This window comes from Chiloscyllium plagiosum, unplaced genomic scaffold (assembly GCF_037043375.1).
Source record: "Chiloscyllium plagiosum isolate Xiang-an unplaced genomic scaffold, Cpla_swu_hap1 HiC_scaffold_27, whole genome shotgun sequence".
NCBI classification, from domain to species: Eukaryota; Metazoa; Chordata; class Chondrichthyes; order Orectolobiformes; family Hemiscylliidae; genus Chiloscyllium; species Chiloscyllium plagiosum.
Genome location: NW_028270165.1, coordinates 77,781,190 through 77,800,210, shown reverse-complemented (window position 1 = coordinate 77,800,210; position 19,021 = coordinate 77,781,190). Strand labels below are relative to the sequence as shown.

Here is a 19,021-nt window from a genome sequence, read left to right as displayed (position 1 = left end):
AGCCTTCTGTGGCAATGAATTCTATAGATTCACCACTCTCTGGATGAAGAAGTTTCTCCGTATCTCTATTCTAAAAGGTCTTCCCTTTGTTCTAATGCTGTGCCCTCAAGTCCTCGTCTCTCCTACCAATGGAAACATCTTCTCAACGTCCACTCCGTCCAGGCCATTCAGTATTCTGTATGTTTCGATTCAATCCCCCCTGAATGTGGGCCTGTTAATCAGCATGAACCAGATCCTTCAGGATGAGGTACAGCAGGGATTAGGTTCAACAAAGTGAGAATGGAGGGAGTGTGTGTGGGATGGAGATTTTCAGCTTTTAGGGAATAAAAGAGGAAAGAAAGTTCGACATAAATTAGAATTGATCAGATGGGGCTGAGGAGCTGCAGGTGGAGTTTAATTTAGATAAATGTGAGGTGTTGCATTTTGTAAAGGCAAATCAGGGCAGGATTTACACACTTAATGGTAAGGCCCTGGGGCATGTCCCTGAATCAAGAGACCATGGAGTGCAGATTTGTAGTACCTTGAAAGTGGAGTCACAGGTAGACACGGTAGTGAAGAAGGCATTTGGTGTGTTTGCGTTTATTGGTCAGAGCATTGAGTACAGGGGTTGGGAGTCATGTTGTGGCTGTACAGGACATCAGTTAGACTGCATTCAGTTCTTGTCTCCCTCTATGGGAAAGATGTTGTGAAACTTTAAAACAGTTTTGAAATGATTTGCAAGGTTGTTGCCAGAGTTGGAGGGTTTGAGCTAGAGGGAGAGGCTGAAAAGACTGGCACTGTTTTCCCTCTGCATCAGAGGCTGAGGTTACCGTACAAAAGTTTATAAGGGGCATGGATAGGGTGAACAGCCAAGATCATTTCCCCAGGATAGGGGAGTCCAAAACGAGGGAGACAGAGAATGAAACCTACACTGCTACCTGACACAGCAGTGAATCTGCACAGTTACTGGACATCAGAGAGCATCTAGCAAAAGTTAATGAACAGCAAAATTCACAGCTGACCTTGGAGGAACCTGTAAGGGGATCTCACAGAACAGGAACAGATAAGTGCATAAGTTTTGAACATGTAAATAGCAGTAGTGAATAGAGTGGGTTCTTTCTTGATTAGATTAGATTAGATTAGATTAGATTACCTTCAGTATGGAAACAAGTCCTTTGGCCCAACTTTAGCAGTCTTTTTGCTCTAAAAAAGTGCTCCAGGCTAACTTAGTACTTGTGTTTCATATTTTTAAAATTTAATCAAGAGACAGAGGTCAATAAAACATATTGGAGTGATACAATGGCTGAGAGTTTAGCACTCTTTGGAGAGTCAGTCCACACTGACCCTCCAAAGAGTAACCCACCTAGACTCATTTCCCTACATTTACCTCTGACTAATACACCTAACACTATGGGCAATTTAGCACCGCCAATTCACCTCACCTGCACATCTTTGGATTGTGGGAGGAAACCGGAGCACCCGGAGGAAACCCACGCAGACATGGGGAGAATGTGCAAACTCCACTCACACAGTCGCCCGAGGGTGAAATTGAACCTGGGTTCCTGGTGCTGTGAGGCAGCAGTGCTAAACTCTCAGCCATTGTATCACTCCAATATGTTTTATTGACCTCTGTCTCTTGATTAAATTTTAAAAATATGAAACACAAGTACTAAGTTAGCCTGGAGCACTTTTTTAGAGCAAAAAGACTGCTATTTTCTGTGCCTGTAGATTGTGAAGGAGTAAAGGTGGCCTTTCGTAGAGTGATATGCTCTCCCTATCGGACATGGGAGATTAGGAGAGTATCCAGGTTACTGGTGATTATGTCTGCAGTACGCGTGTTTGGTTGCAAATCCTAGCGGATTGCATGGATCGGTTCGAGCAACAGTTAGAGGCAGTGAGAAATTTGCAAGAACGTGGAGGTGTGATGGATGGCAGTTATAGGAAGGGAGAAAAGCCGAAGATACCGTCTGGGTTAACTCCAGGAAAGGTATAGGCAGGTAGTGCAGGAATCTTCTGTGGCTGTCCCCATTTCAAACAACTATGCTGTTTTGGAAAATGTAGGGGGTGATGGACACTCTGGGAATATAGCACGAACAGCCAAGTTTCTGTTCTCGAGACAGGCTGCCATGCAATAAGAGGTACGTTGGGTTCCAAGCGATCGATTGTGATAGGGGACTCTCTAGTCAGGGGCACAGACTGATGTTTCTGTGGATAACAGCAAAAAATCAAAATGGTGTGTTGCCACCCTGGTGCCAGGATCAAGGATATCTCAGAGAGGGTGCAGAATGTTCTCAAGGGGGAGAGGGACCAGCAGGAGGTCATTGGTTCCAATGCATACAACGACATAGGAAGGCAAAAGGATGAGATTCTGAGGGGAGAATATAGAAGGTTAGGCAGGAATTTAAAAAGGACACCCTCGAGGCTACTAATATCTGGATTACTCCCGGTGCCACGAGCTAGTGAGGGTAGGAATAGGAGGATATAGCAGATGAATGCGTGACTGAGGAGCTGGTTCACATTTTTGGATCATGGGAATTTCTTCTGGGGTAGAAATGACCTGTACAAGAAGGATAGATTGCATCTGAATATTGGAAGGGAAATTTGCTGGAGCTGCTCGGGAGGATTTAAACTTGTGAAGTGTGGTAGGTGGGGAAATAATGAGGAAAGAGATCAATCTGAGACTGGTATAGTTGGGAAAGTGAGCGAGTCAAACAGTCAGGGCAGGAAGGAACAAAACAGAGAACAAGGTAGGACTGACCAATTAAACTGCATTTACTTGATTGCAAGAGGCCTAACAGGGAAGGCAGATGAACTCCGGGCATGATGAGGAAGAAGGAATGGGGTATCATAACAATTACAGAAATGTGGCTCAGGGATGGACAAGACATCCAGGAAGGCTATTTGGTTGGAACTGAGAAATAAGGAAGGGATGATCACCTTATTGGGAATGTGTTTTAGATACCCTCATGGTCAGTGGGAAATTGAGAAACAAATTTGTAAGGAGATTTCAGTTACCTGTAAGAGTAATAGCATGGTTATTGTTGGGGATTTTAACTTTTCAAACGTAGACTGGGATTGCCATAGTGTCACGGGTTTAGACGGAGGGGAATTTGTTAAAAACAGACCTAAGGGGCAAGTTTTTCATGCAGAAGGTGACGCGTGTACAAAGATGCCAGAGGAAGTAGTGGGTGCTGATATAATTATGACATTTAAAATGCATCTGGATGGGTATATGAATAGGAGGGGTTTAGAGGGTTATGGGCCAAATGCTGGCAAATGGAGTTAGATCAATCTTGGATATCTGGTCAACATGGATGAGTTAGACCGAAGGATCTGTTTCTGTGCTGTGTCTCTCTCTGACTCTGGCTTGCCACTAATGTTTGCCACGTCTCTATGTTCAGTTTCTTTCTGGTGTCGGTGTCAATACCTTGTTGTCTCATTCCGACCCCACCTCCCCCCGGATTGACAGTGATGACTTTTGTAATCTCTTTTTACAGATTATCTGAAAACAGAATTTTCAAAATCAACAGCTTACGCTCGACTTTCCTGCTCCTCGGATGCTGCCTGACCGGCTGTTCTTTACCAGCGCTGCACTTTTTGACTCTGACTCTCCAGCGTCTGCAGTCCTCATTTTCACATCAATGTTTGACAGTCACTCAATCCATCGGGACTGCAACGATTTTCGACTATGATGCTGTGAGAAGGACGGGTTCCTGTTTCAGTACATTTTCAGCATCGGTGGGACTGGATGAGAGACCATACTGTTGTAGTGCACTGAGTGTGGAGCCTGGAACAGTTATACTGCCTGGAAAGAGGAATTCACGGCAAAGAGGGGTTGTACACGTGTTTGTGTGCGGCTGAAGCTTCAGCCATGGAGAAACCCGAGGAATCCCGCCCCGTGGAAATGTGGTGACTGCGGTAAAAGCTTCCATTTCCCGTCTGACCTTGACATTCATCGGCGCACCCACACTGGGGAGAGGCCATTCACCTGCCCTGAGTGCGAGAAGGGCTTTGCCCAGGCCTCTGCCCTCGTAGCCCACCGCAGGGTCCACACTGGGGTGAGACCCTTCCTCTGCCCTGAATGCGGGAAGACTTTTAGCAAATCCTCCAACCTGCTGGCCCACCGGCGCATCCACACGGGGGAGAGGCCCTTCAGCTGCCCCAAGTGTGGGAAGGCCTTCGGCGATTCCTCCGTCCTGCTGAAGCACCAGCGAGTCCACACCAGGGAGAGGCCATTCTCCTGCTCCGAGTGCGGGAAGAACTTTAACCACACCTCCCACCTGCTGACCGACCGGCGGGTCCACACAGGGGAGAGGTCCTTCAACTGCCCCGAGTGTGGGAAGGCCTTTGGCGATTCCTCTGCCCTGCTGATGCACCAACAGGTCCACACCAGCGAGAGGCCGTTCTCCTGCCCTTGGTGTGGGAAGGGCTTTAAACGTTCCTCTGAACTGCTGGCCCACTGGCGGGTCAACACAGGGGAGAGGCCATTTGCCTGCCCCGAGTGCGGGCGGAGATTCGCATTGTCCGGTAACTTGCAGAGACACCAGAGGGGGCACCAGTGTTCTCAACAATCTGATTCCGACAGTGATGCTGCTGTGGGTCAACCCCAGGACTGAACCTCCTGACTGTTCTGACAATGGGTGCAGTGGGAGAGTCTGTGGGTTTCTTTGTTTTCTGCTAGACTGCACCCACACACCCCTCCCATTCCTCCCCCAACCCCAGGTTGGCTCACGGGCGGCACAGTGGCTCAGTGATTAGTGCCACTGCCTCACATGGCCAGGGACCGGGGTACGATTCCACCCACCACGTGACTGTGGGGAGTTTGCCCATCCGTCCCCTCCATGTCTGCAAGGGTTTCCTCCGGGTGCTCCAGTTTCCTCCCACAATCCAAAGATGTGCAAGTGAATGAGCCAAGCTAAGTTATCCCAGCGTGTTCAGGAATATGTAGATGTGGTGCATTGTTTAGGGGGAAATGTAGAGTAATTGGGTAGGAGAATGGGTCTGTGTGTGTTATTCTTCAGAGGGTCATCGTGGATTTGTTGAGCCAAAGGGCCTGTTTCCACACTAGGGAATATGGGATTTTGTGAGCTTTGCTTCCAGTGGGCACTGCTGCTCATTGAACCCTAGACTGCACATCCCCACTGAAATGATCCGCACAAACCTAAGATGACATCCAAAACAGAGTTAGCCATGAGTAAAACCTCCACTCATCTCCATCCAAGGCACCAAAGGATCCTTCCACATCTAACATAAATTTACCTGTACCTCCACCAGCGTCACCTACTGTATCAATTGCATCCAATGTGGTCTTCTCTACGTTGAGGAGACAGGATGCCAACTTGTGGATCATTTCAGAGAACCTCTCTGGGACACCCACACCCACAAACCCCACCGCCCCGTGGCTGAACACTCCAACTCCCCCTCCCATTCCGTGAAGGACATGCAGGTCCTGGGCCGTCTCCATTGCCAAACCCTTACCACCTGATGCCTGGAGGACGAACATCTCATTTTCCACCTTGAGACCCTGTAACCACGCGGGATCAATGTGGATTTCAACAGTTTCCTCATTTATCCTCCCCCCACCACCCACCATTATCTCAGTCCCAAGCCTCCAACTTGGCACCGCCCTCCTGACCTGGCCATCACCTTTCCCATCTATCCTCTCCACCCTCCTCTCCGACCTATCACCTTTATCTACCTGTTGCATTCTCAGCTACCTTCCCCCCACTCCCCCACCCCTACACCTCCTTCCATTTATCTCTCACCCCTCCCAGCCCACAAGCCTCATTGCTGATGAAGGGCTTATGCCTGAAACGTCGATTCTTCTGCTCCCTGGATGCTGCCTGACCTGTTGTGCTTTTCTAGCACCACAGTCTCAACTCTGTCTACCTATGTTGTCAGAAATATAGGACCTACTCCAAACTGATCCACAGTCCAGCTGATGGGACAAGAAACCACTTCCTTTCTCAAGACAAGTCTCCTGGAGTGAACTTGCTGACTGTCTGATATACTGAACTTTACAGTGCCCCACTGCCCTCAGTTATCTGGAGGGGATCCACAAACATGCGCCTGAGATGGTGCTCGTAATGTTTGTCATCTCTTTGGGATTGATTCCCATTCATTCGATGTTATGGAGTCATACAGCCTGGAAACAGACCCTTTGGTCAACCAGTCCATGATCTCCAACTAAAGAAGTTCCACCTGCCTGTTCCTGGCCCTTATCTGATAGTCATAGTCATAGAGATGCACAGGACGGAAACAGACCAATGGTCCAACTCATCCATGCTGACCAGATATCCTTACCTAATCCTCCTGAAGGATGCAGGATTAAGAGTTCTCTTTGGGAAGAGACCTTAACAAACTGTAGTAATAGACTCACCAAAGTATGGAATCAGGAAAAAAGCATCTTATTTTCATCTTATACTTTGGAGACATGGTCATTAGATTTAGCCAGTCTACAATAATATATAAAAAGAAGAGGATCATAACACAAGGCAATGGAAAAATGGATAAGGAATGGAAGGGGTGGGGAAAACTAGTTAAAATGCAGTGAAATGGGGGGATTTCATACAAACTTAATTTAGAGGTATGCGTGAAAATATACCTGCAGTACTGAACACGACAGTAAAATGTGCCTTTCATAAAGGAGCATGTGCAAGAAATCCAACCGAGATACATAAAATCCCTACAGTGCAGAAAGAGGCCATTTGTCCTATTGAGCCTACATGGACCCACCAAAGAACACCCCATCCTCCTGTATTTACCATGGCTAATCCACCTAACCTACACATCAGAGCAATTTAGAATGGTCAGTCCACCTAACCTGCACATCTTTGGACTGTGGAAGGAAACCCATGCAGACAAGGAGAACATGCAAACTTCACCTACTGCTAGAATTGAACCTGGGTTCCTAGTGCTGTGAGGTAACAATGCCAAGCACCGTGCCACCCCAGTATGATACAAAATTTGAACAAATGCACTAAGTTGAAAATTTGTCCATGTCAAGAACTTACTGCAAATGATTCGAAGGAAGAATCCATATGGATTGTGTTTTGGAAGAGATCTAAAACTTAATTTGTTAATGACTTCGACTTTTGGAATGGTCTGCAACAGTGTGTGTAGTGCTCAGAATCAATGATGGCATTCAAAAGAGAGTTGGATCATTAAACAGGAAAGTAATCACAGAGTTCAGTGAAGAATCGTATTGTGGTGATTATAATTAGGTCAGTTAGGTGAGTTCCACTTATTGGGGGTGTTCACCTGCTCTTATTAACATTTCACGACAATAACTTAGATTCCCAATATCTGCAGGGTGCTTTCTCTGTTCTCATATCTACGTGAGTGACTCAGTGTCAAATTTTGTTTATGAATTGCTCCCCTGACATCTCATGAGAGGGTTTATGATATTAACACTGCCATATAAATAGTTGTTGGTCACAAAATGCCCAAGTGAGAAAGAACAAACTGACCATCCTCATTATTCATTTTTAAACCATGGAAATAAAATTAATGTTTGGAAAACACACAAGTTATCATGTATTAAGATGATCAGAAATAGGAATGGGAGTAGGCAATTGACTGTTGAGATGCTCTGTCTTTCATCACCATCCGTGGCTGAACATTTATCTGAATTCTCTTTCTGCACGGTTTTTTTAACCATGACTTCACCTGATGAAGGGGCTATGCTCCAAGTGCTTGCGATTTCAAATAAACCTGTTGGACTATAATTTGATGTTGTGTGACTTATGACTAAAAGAATTGATTGAGGATGTTATTACACATCATTGGAGCAGTGGGATTTGAACCTGGGCCTCAGAGGTAGGGACGTTACCACTGCGCCATAAAAAAAGCCTCTGTGGTAAATAGGTCCTCTTCTGCTGAATGAATTGAAATACCTTTCTCCTCAACATGGGACACAACCACTGTTCCCTTTGAGCCCATTATAGTAAATTGAGCCTTCTCGTGTAGAATGAGTGAGAACATTTTCCTCCTGAACATGGAACACGCCTGCGAACCTCTCCACCAATCCCAAAGCCTGCGGTCAGTGCGGACTAATCGGAGAGTGATATACCGTGTTGTTGGTTCACCTACCGACCGCAAAGTCGGTCGCCATTGGTCGGGTGGAGTAAGGTGCGTTCTGATTGGAGGGGGTGCGGATGACGCGCGTCACTGGAGGAGGAGACGGAAGGAAGAAGAAATACAAAGATGGCGGCGCGAGGCTGCGGTTTTCTCATCGACTCAGCGGGCAGTTTCTGACAGAGGGAGGGGGGCAGACAGGCATTGTTTACCTCAGAAAATACCTTTAAAATACATTTCAAATTAAAGTCGGAACTTTTCAAGCAAAAGTTGTGAAGAAAAGGAGACAGTCCCCGGTGGGGTTTATTATTTATTTGTGTATAATTCCCGGGCCCGGGAAGGGGGAGGTGACGGTTACCGGGTGAACGAGAAAACAAATTAAAAATGTCGGCGGTGGAGGAGAGAGAGCCGGCGCCCGCGGCTTCTTCGACGGCGGAAGATGGAGGAGCGGCGGCCGGAGCCCAGGAGCTCAACAACCCCCTGGAGCTGGAGGAAGGTCCAAGAAGCCGGTCCTGGTGTTGGATCCGGACGGGATGTCCAACTGCATTCAACAGTATATTTGGTGGGTGAGAGAGGCCATTCATGGGTATTTTAATCTGAGTCTGATCCCTGAACCTTTACGACCTTTCCTGTAACCCTTTTTAATCATAATCCTTGTAACTTGTTCACAACCATCCTATTCATCCAAAATATAAATTATAATTCATGTTCTAGCTGGATTTGCAAAAAAAAGGCAGGTGTCTATTGGGGCATTTTAAAGATGCTCCCTCATTACATTTCGCGAGACAATCTGGGGCCAGATGAACTATATGAAGAATCTTTAACTGCATAACATGGGTCTCATTACAGATCGAAATCTTCCTCGCATTGTCACATATATCCTTCCATGTTTCCGAAGTGATCTCAACTCCTAACTCTCTAACCCAGGTCTCACGTGGCCGCTCGATGTCACCCAAGAAACCTCTGCCAACAGATGATAAAGAGTAGTCACAGAGAGTGTGTTCCTAGTGTGTTCCTCTTCTCTGTATCAGATCTGTAACAGTCAAAAGCATAGTCTCTTTTCAAATAAAATGTCTGATCTGAATAAAACTAAAGAGGTCCCTACTAGATAATCCATACTTATCGAATTATTTGATCAAAGGACATCATCATTTCACCCTCAAACAAATTATCCAAACAAGAAACTCCACTATCTGTCCAAAGTTTAAACCCGGGGTCCATTATCCCGGGCCGGAAACCCGGCATGCCAACTATGGGAGTAAGAAAACAAGTTTTACACATATTATCCCCCCATCTGCCTAATTGCCCTCCAACCCTAGACAGTATTAGTAACTATTGGATTATGACAATGTTCCGTAACTTTTAAAAACACCAGGTTGATATGATTTGGAGATGCAGGTGTTGGACTGGGGTGTACAAAGTTAAAAATCACCTGATGAAGGAGTGGTGCTCCGAAAGCTAGTGTGCTTCCAATTAAACCTGTTGAACTATAACCTGGTGTTGTGTGATTTTTTTTAACAGGTTGATAAGAGGACATTTTGCCTGAGAGGCCTCAATGTCCAACATATTGACACAAGTCCTCACATGCCCAATCACTTACAAAAGATAGAAAGGAGCTGAATTGATATCTTCTGATATCTGGGAGGTCCACTACCAATCCCTGGGTCAGTTGCAGTTTTACAAACTAATGAGGGCCCCCCTGTGGCACCAAATAGAAGAACTAAACCAATCATTCAATTTACGAAACATTTACCTAGGAAAAAGGAAAGGGAGCATCCGCAGGGGTTATAATAAGAGAGGAAGAACATTCATTTTGATAACAGCCACTTGACCTAACCATGATCTCGAAAGGGCCTCCCCATCTTTGAAGATCTTGTTTAATCTTGTCAAACAAGTGGATAAAATTAGCCTTAAATAACTGATCAAAGATGAGGGTAACAGAAAGGACTAAGTAAGGGAAACCTCTCTGCGCCCACTGAAAGGGAAACCCACCCTTAACGTAAGATATTCCCCTAAGATACCCCATCGGTAAAGCTTCAGAGTTTGAAAAATTAATCTTGTAACCTGAGAAAGAGCCAATGACTGTATTGAAAGCGGCACTGAAACTGCCAGGTTCAAGAGAAAAAGAGAGTATCATCCACATATAATGTGATCTTATGAACCTTTGACCCCATCTCTGGGCCAACTATATTGGGGTCACTCCATATAGCCTCCGCCAGTGGCTCAATCACCATTGTGAAAAGATAAAAGGCCACAGCCTTGCTGACTGCCCCTGCCATGTTAACGTGACTTTAAACCATTGGTTAGAACCGCTACTCGAGGATCACTATAAAGGACCCTTACCGATCTAGTAAACACTTCACCCAGACTAAACTGCTCCAGGGCATAAAAAAGATATGGCACTCCACCTGGTCAAATGCCATCTCAAAATCCAAGGAAATCACCAACCCTTGAATCAATTGCTGCTGACACATTTGAATCATATTAAGCAACCTCCTGGGTTGGATTGACCATGTTAAATTACCCATAGTGTCCAAGGATGTGCAGGTTAGGGTGGATTGGCCATGGCAGGGGGTGGGTGTGGGTGTGGGTGGGATGTTCTTTGGAGGATCGATCTGGACTCGATGGGCCAAATGGTCTGCCCCCACACTGTAGGGACTCTATGACACCCCCAAAGGTGCACTTTATCTGCATCCACCCTGTCAAGCCCCTTTCAGAATTCTACTGATTTCAAGAAGATCACTTCTGGTTCTTTGTGTCAGAGTCATACAGCACGGAAACAGACCCTTCGGTCCAACTCATCCATGGTGACCAGGATTCTCAAACTAAACTTGCTTGCATTTGGCCCATATCTGTCTAAACCTTTCCATCCATGTACCCATCTAAACATCTTTTCAATGTTGTAACTGTACTTGTGTCTACCACTTCTGCTGGAAGTTCATTCACTCATAAACCACCCTCTGTGTCAAAACGTTGCCCCTCAGGTCCCTTTTCAATCTCTCTCCTCTCACCTTAAAAGATATGTCCTCTAGTCTTGAACCCCTCCCACCCCATGCTAAGCAAGAGACCTTGGCTATTCACCTTACCTACATCCCTCATGATTTTATAAATCTCTATAACATCACCCCTCAACTTCCTATACTCCAGTGAAAAAGTTCCAGCCTCTCCTTATAACTGAAACTCTCCAGTCCTGGCAACATACTGGTAAATCTTTTCCAAACCCTCTGTAATAGTATTCTTCCTATAACGGGGCGACTAGAACTGTACTCAGTACTCTAAAGGTGGCCTTATCAACATCCTGTACATCTTCAACATGACATCACAACTCCTATACTCAGTGATGTGAACGATGAAGGGAAGTGTGCTAAACGCCTTCTTAATCACCCTATCTACCAGTGATGTAACTTTCAAAGTACCTGAGCTCTTCTGTTTCCGCCCCCCCCCAGTCTCTCTGTTCTACAACAAGACCCAGGGCCCTATAATTAACTGTACAAGTCTTACCCTTTTTTTTAAACCAAAATGCAATCCATTGCTTTTATCCATACCCCTCTCATACACATGCTCTCTCTCTCATACACACACGCTTACACCCCCCCCTCCCCATTCACACACTCTCACAGGATTGTACTCCATCACACTCGCACTTTATCAAGCATGTCCATACGCAAACACGCACAAACCCAAATTGCACATACGTAAGTCTGTGGTGAATTTGCATTTAGAGTCGGAGTCATAGAGAGGTCCAGCACGGAAACACACCCTTTGGTCCAACTCGTCCATGCGGACCAGATATCCTAACCTAATATAGTCCCATTTGCCAGCATTTGGTCCATATCCCTCTCAACCTTTCCTATTCATCCAGATGTCTTTCAAATGCTGTACTTGTACCAGCCTTCACCACTTCCTCTGGCAACTCATTCCATACATCCTCTGTGTGAAACAGTTGCCCCTTAAGTCCCTTTTATATCTTTCCCCTCGAATCCTGCCGCGGCAGATGGTAGAATCGGAATTCAGTCAGAAATCTGGAGTTCAGAATTTAACAATGAAACCATTTTCAGGTGGAAAGAACCCCACCTGATTTACTGATGTCCTGTTTAGGGAAGGAAACTACCGTTGTGGGAAAGGATTCACTCAGTCGTCCCAGCTGCATCCTTTATCCACTCCGGCCTACACATAACTCCAGACCCACAGCAATACAGTCGGCTCTTGACTTGCTCACCATCCCCACACCCAGCAAATGAGCGCAGAGAAACTTACTTGGATACAACAACTGGGTTGAAATTGCTAAGTAAGGCAACATTTGGTGGGCAGCACGGTGGTTAGCACTACTGCCTCACCGTGCCAGAGACCCAGGTTCAATTCCCGCCTCAGGCGACTGACTGTGTGGAGTTAGCACATTCTCCCCATGTCTGCGTGGGTTTCCTCCAGGTGCTCCGGTTTCCGCCCACAGTCCAAAAATGTGCATGTTAGGTGAATTGGCCATGTTAAATTGCCCGTAGTGTTAGGTGCAGGGGAATGGGTCTGGTGGGTTGCTCTTCGGAGGGTCAGTGTGGACTTGTTGGGCCGAAGGGCCTGTTTCCACACTGTGTAATCTAATAAATTTCCTACGGGTTAAGGCTGTACCAAGGATCCAATAACAAAGGGACAACTCAGCTGATCAATAGTTAAAGAAAGGGAGGGGGGGAGCACGGGGTGGTGAGTGCGTGTGCTTTGACTTTGAGCTGTTTTTAAAATAAAGCTACTTCTTGTACGCCATTTTGCTGGGGAGATCTGAAGCTGTAACAAAGTTGGGTCACAATAAAGGTTACCTGAACTTACGACTGGACTCATACCCTCATTGAAAGTTTTGAGATCCAACAGGTTTTGTTTTAAAGCTGCTCATTTCTTTCAGCCTCCTGCACTAGATTTCCAATATCGTGAATCAGAAGGAGCAGCGAATGAGCAATTAATATTGTTAGAAATTGTAAATCTTTCATCTCTTCAGGTTCATTGTTTCATCGACATTGTAAAGTTTACTGGCAGCAGTGGGACGTGTGGGCCGTATTCACTAGAAACAAAGTTAAAAACCATATAGTTGCACATTATAGTCCAACAAGTTTATTTGGAAGCGCTGCTCCTTCATCAGGTTGTTGTGGAACAGGATCATAAGACACAGAATTTATAGCAAAACATTACACTGTCATGAAACCGATACGATATATTGAATTACGATATATCCTAGATTGCTGTTAAGTTTTTCATCTTTTAGAATGGGTTGCAAATTTTGCTCCATTAATGTGTAAATCCCAGAACTTACTTCAAGTCAAATTCTCGAGTTAACTTAAGGTTTTATAAAAAGAGGTAACATCCCAGCACAGACAATACTTGAAAGGTCTGTCTGTATCCCAATCGTGAGTCAGACTTAAGGAGTGTGGTGCTGGAAAAGCACAGCAGGTCAGGCAGCATCCAAGAAGCAGGGGAATTGACGTTTTGGGCATAAGCCCTTCATCAGGAATGAGGTTTCCTGATGAAGAGCTTATGCCTGAACATTGATTCTCCTACTCCTCGGATGCTGCCTGAACTGTTACGCTTTACCAGCACCACACTCTTCAACTTTGCAGATGCTGGAGATCAGTTCTCACATTCTCCTTGAGTCAGACTGGTTTTAGTTCAAATTAGGAATTTATAAAATATGACATGGATTGACTGCCAGCTTTTTGAACCAAATAGAATGTACCTGCAAATATAACTCTGCAAATGCAAATTCACCCCATAGACTTATATGTATGTGCATGAGAGAGTGTGTGCGCTTGGGTGTGAGTATGGGAGGTCAGAGTGTGTGTGTCTGAGAGAGAGAGAGTGTGTATGAAAGAGGGTTTGCGCGAGTGTGAAAGTATGTAAGAGCGTGTGTTGTGTGTGTTTGGTATAGTGGGGCCACCTGGAGTGTGACATGAACCAAAGGTCCCAGTTGAGGCCATCCTCATGGGTTGCAAACTTAGCTATCAGCCTCTGCTCAGACATTAGAAATGATTAAGCAGTTACACAGCACACATTGGAGAGGGCAGGGTGAGACTTGTCTTTCAATTTGCAGAAGGTGGGAGGCTATGGATGCTGTGGTCCAGGACAAACTGCTCCGAGAGATGGAGCTGGTAGCCAGGCTGCAGACACGTTGAGGGAAAGGCGGAAAGTTAACCAGACACTTAATTCTGGGAGATGATCATTCCCCTCTGGACAGACCCTTCTGACTGGGTCAGTGGACAGGGTCAGGAGGGTGTGAGCACTGGTCTGGCAGGTAAAAGGGATCTGAGAGAGGGCTGCAGGGGGGAGGAGCTAATTGACTGTGGTGGGAGTAAGAACAACATTGGGGAGGGGGAGGGGGAGGGCGAGGTGGTGGGAAGGGACAGAATAGTGACAGGGATTGTCTCCTTTCTCTGCAGTTGGCAACAGGAGGCCAGATGGCATCGGTGTCTGTCTGGCACCAGGATTCAGGAATCGATGTACTCAGTGCCGGAGAAGTGGGAAAGGGAGGTTGCAGCGGGTGTGGCCCAATAATGTCAGGAGGAGAGAGCCTCTGCTAAGTGCGCGTAAGACATTAGAAGACTAGGGGCGGCACAGTGGCTAGCACTGTTGCCTCACAGCACTAGGGTCCGAGGTTCAATTCCAGCCTTGGGCGACTGTCTGTGTGGAGTTTGCACATTCTCCCAGTGACTGTGTGGGTTTCCTCCCACAGTCCAAAGATGTGCAGGTCAGGTGAATTGGCCATGCTAAATTGCCCATCGTGTTAGCTGCATTAGCCAGAGAGAAATGGGTCTGGGTGGGTTGCTCTTCGGAGGGGCGGTGTGGACTGGTTGGGCCAAAGGGCCTGTTTCCACACTGTAAGTAATCTAATCTGATGAGAAGCTACAAAGATCAAAGCAGAATCTAAAAGCTCTGGGCAGCACGGTGGCTCAGTGATTAGCACCTCTGCCTCACAGTGCCTGGGTTCGATTCCCAGGTGGCAACCGTTCTCCTTTGGCATGAACTCCAAACCTTTCCTATTCAAATATTTTTCAACTGTACCTGCATCCACGACTTCCTCTGGACAATCCATCCACACACAAACCACTCCTTAAAAAAAAGATGCTCATCATGCTTTTAAATTTTTTTTCTCCACTCACCTCAAAAGAATTTGCTCCCTAACATTGAAATCCCCACCTGAACACCTGCTTCTTTACCTCATCTATACCCCTCATGATTTTTAAAATTTCTATAAGGTCACCTCTCAACCTCCTATGTTCCAATGAGAAAAGTCCCAGCCTATGCCCTTGATACTCAAGAACCTATCTATCTCAGTCTTAAGCCAATGCAGTGCCTGTTAAGTTCACTTGATTTTAAAATGAATGGCACCATATTCATTTAAAATATCTATGTTTTCTGTGCAAAGTCAGTCCTGGTCAGGTAATAGCCAGTGATGTCTTATGCTGCTTCTGACCAGACTCATAAGCTGCCTTGAGATGTATGAGTTAAACTTCACAATAAAAGATTCATGCAGCCTTTCTTCATGACACTTTAACGAGGCTTCTCCAAATGAATCTTTGACTGATAAGGGAGGTTGACAGGATTTTGAGAGTCACTGGCTCTGTCACAGCACTGTCCCAACCCCCAGTTGACCCAAAACATCGACTTCTCCATCTCCTGGGTGCTGCCTGGCTTGCTGCATTCTTCCAGCCTCCTGCTTGTCTATTTTGGATTCCAGTACCTGCAGTTTTGTTTTGTCTCTAACCAAGAATACTCTGCAGATCAGGCAGCATCATTGGAAAGTGAAAACCTGTTAACACTTAAGGTTGATGACTCTCAGTTAGATTTCCAATATCTGCAGGATGCTTTCTCTGTTCTCGTATCTACTTGATGAATTGCTCCAATGATATCTCATGAGAGGGTTTATGATATTAACAGTGCTATATAAATTGTTGTGGGTCACAATGTGCCCAAGTAAGAAAGAACAAGCTGACCATCCTTAAATATTCATTTTTAAACAATGGAAATAAAATTAACATTTTCAGAAAACACAACTTGACATATATTAAGATCAGAAATAGGAATGGGAGTAGATAATTGACCATCACCATCCAAGCTGTCTTTCATCACCATCCAAGCCTGATCATTTATCTGAATTCTCTTTCCTACACTTTTTTTTCCCATGACTTCACCTGCTGAAGGGGCTACACTCCAAGAGCTTGCACTTTCAAATAAACCTGTTGGAACATAACCTGGTGTCGTGTGACTATTGACTTAACATCCTCAATCAATTTTTTTCATTACACATGGCTGGAGCCGTGGGATTTGAACCTGGGCCTCAGGGCTCAGGTAATTGCACATTACCACAGCATCACAAAAAAACCTCTGTAGTAAACAGGTCCTCTTCTACTGAATGAATATGGGACACAACCATTGTACCCTCAGAGCCCATTATAGTAAACTGGGACCTTTCCAGTTGAATTAATGAATGGGCTTGGAAAGGGGCAGAGACACTGAAGTTTGTGTGAACCTCTCAACCAATCCCAAAGCCTGCAGTTGGTGCAAACCAATCGGAGAGCGACATTCAATGTATTTGCTCAAGGTTCGGGTTCGGTGCCGGCAGGAGGTAAAGGCCGGCACAGAGTACAAGCTGGAGGAGAGGCTACACTTGGCGCTGTACCGTGTGCGTGGAGCTGCCCACGGCTTCAGACTACCAGGTACCAGGCTGGGCTGAAGGGGAACCCGAGGGACAAGGTGGCTCGCCATTAGCCTGGAGCCACAATCACTCCCATTCTTAAATCAGTCTTCTGCTATAAATTCTGTGTCTTATGATCCTGCTCCACAGCTACCCAATGAAGGAGTAATGCTTCCAAATTAATCTGTTGGATTATAACCTGGTGTTGTGTGATTTTTAAACTTTGTCCACCCCAGTCCAACACCGGCTCCTCCACATCGTTGAGCAAACAAAGCCCACACCTCCGGGTGCTGTCAGTAAAATACCGATGAAAGAATGAACCTGCAGTCCTGAAAAATTTACAATTCCTAACGAAACTAACTACTCATTCACTGCTTCTTCTGATACACAATTTGGAAAGTTAGTGCTGGAGACTGAAAGAAAGACTTAGGACAAAAACCTTTTGCATCTCTCAGCTTTCTCAGAGTCTGAGTCCAACAGTAAGTTGAGGTAACCTTTATTGCGACCCAACTTTGTTACAGCATCAGATCTCCCCAGCAAAAAAGGCATACGAAAAGTAACTTATTTTCTTTTTAACAGCTCACGGTCAAAGCTCATACACTCCCCCTGCCACCAACCTGACCCCCCACTCCACTTTCTTTACTATTGCTCAGCTCAGTTGTCTTTGTAATTCGATCCTTGGTACAGCCTTAACCCGCAGGAAGTATTGCCTCACTTAGAAATTTCAACCCATACACTGTATCCAAGTAACTTTCTCCCTGCTCATTTGCCGGGGGGTACTGTCAAGAGTCAACCGTCTGTGGGTTTGGAGTCACGTGTTTGGCCAGACCTGGTTAAGGATGCAGCTGGAATGACTGAGTGAATCCTTTCCCACAATAGCAGTTTCCTTCCCAAAAAAGGACGAGTGAATCAGATGGTTTTTTTCACAAAAATGGTTTCATCATTAGATTCTCAACTCCGGATTTCTGAACGAATTCCAATTCTACCACAGCGAGATTCAAACCCGGGAGTCCCCAGAACTGAGTTAATAGTCCAGTCGATAATGTGACTCTGCCATCACACCTTCAATCCCTCTGTGATGGCACATGAACTCGCTGGTGGCTCCTCAGGTGGGAGGAGTGGGTGAAGCCCTTCCTGCACTGAGAGCAGGTGAATGGCCTCTCGCCGGTATGGACCCGTTGGTGGATCAGAAGGGTAAAAGAATTCACTGAACTTTTCCGCACTTAGAGCAGGTGAATGGCCTCTGGCCCATGTGGGCCCACTTGTGGATCAGCAGTGTGGATGAACAAGCAAATCTCTTCCCATGTGCTGAGTGTGTGAACGGCTTCTCCCCTGTGTGGACCCACTGGTGCTTCTGCAGGTTGCCCACATGACTGAAGCCCTTCCCACACTCAGGGCAAGTGAACGGCCTCTCCCCGGTGTGGACCGCTCGTGAGTTTCCAGAATAGATAGAGATGGGAATCCTTTCCCAAAGTCCCCACATTTCCACAATTTCCCCATGGGGAGTAGCTTTCCTTCTGTCGCTCTGGGTTTGAAATTACAAACAGAACGGGTACACCATGAGGGGTGAGATTTTGATCCCCCAAGGTAATGGTGTGAAGCACTTTTCACAGTCAGTGCAGTGAATCTCCCTCACTCGGGTGTCTCAGTATTATTCCTGCAACACCAGTGTCCAAAATCTCTCAAGCAGACAAAAGCAACATTTCTTCTCTATTGGAATTACTGCTGATATTCAAGTTCCAATGAATTAAATGGCTCTGTATCATTTGCTTTCAGATTTCTTTCCTCATGTCTTCCTCCAAAAACAAATTCACAAAATATGTCATCACTGTCAGTCCAGTCAAATGAATGTAGCATAGGTGACAATTCCAGAAGATTGCCAGATGCCTGCTGATCACATATTATCCAGGACACAGAAACCTAAAACCTCACGGCACGGTGGCACAGTGGTTAGCACTGCTGCCTCACAGCACCAGAGACCCGGGTTCAATTCCCGCCTCAGGCGACTGACTGTGTGGAGTTTGCACATTCTCCCCGTGTCTTCGTGGGTTTCCTCCGGGTGCTCCGGTTTCCTCCCACAGTCCAAAGATGTGCAGGTCAGGTGAATTGGCCATGCTAAATTGCCCGTAGTGTTAGGTAAGGGGTAAATGTAGGGGTATGGGTGGGTTGCGCTTCGGCGGGTCGGTGTGGACTTGTTGGGCCGAAGGGCCTGTTTCCACACTGTAAAGTAATCTAATCTAATCTCTCATGCAGCTAGCTAGCCTTAAGTGTCTATGGAGGAAAACTTCATTTCTG

The 19,021-nt window shown here is 46.0% G+C and overlaps 1 protein-coding gene across 1 annotated transcript; it reads left to right on the top strand.

Moving 5' to 3' along the window:
• The first annotated feature begins 1,843 nt into the window (after nt 1–1,843).
• LOC148144620 (uncharacterized) lies at nt 1,844–4,595 on the top strand. Its single transcript, XM_087975426.1, has 2 exons — nt 1,844–1,966; nt 3,750–4,595. The coding sequence occupies exons 1-2, from the start codon at nt 1,844–1,846 to the stop codon at nt 4,593–4,595; spliced, it is 969 nt and encodes a 322-aa protein (XP_087831552.1).
• The last annotated feature ends 14,426 nt before the right edge of the window (nt 4,596–19,021 follow it).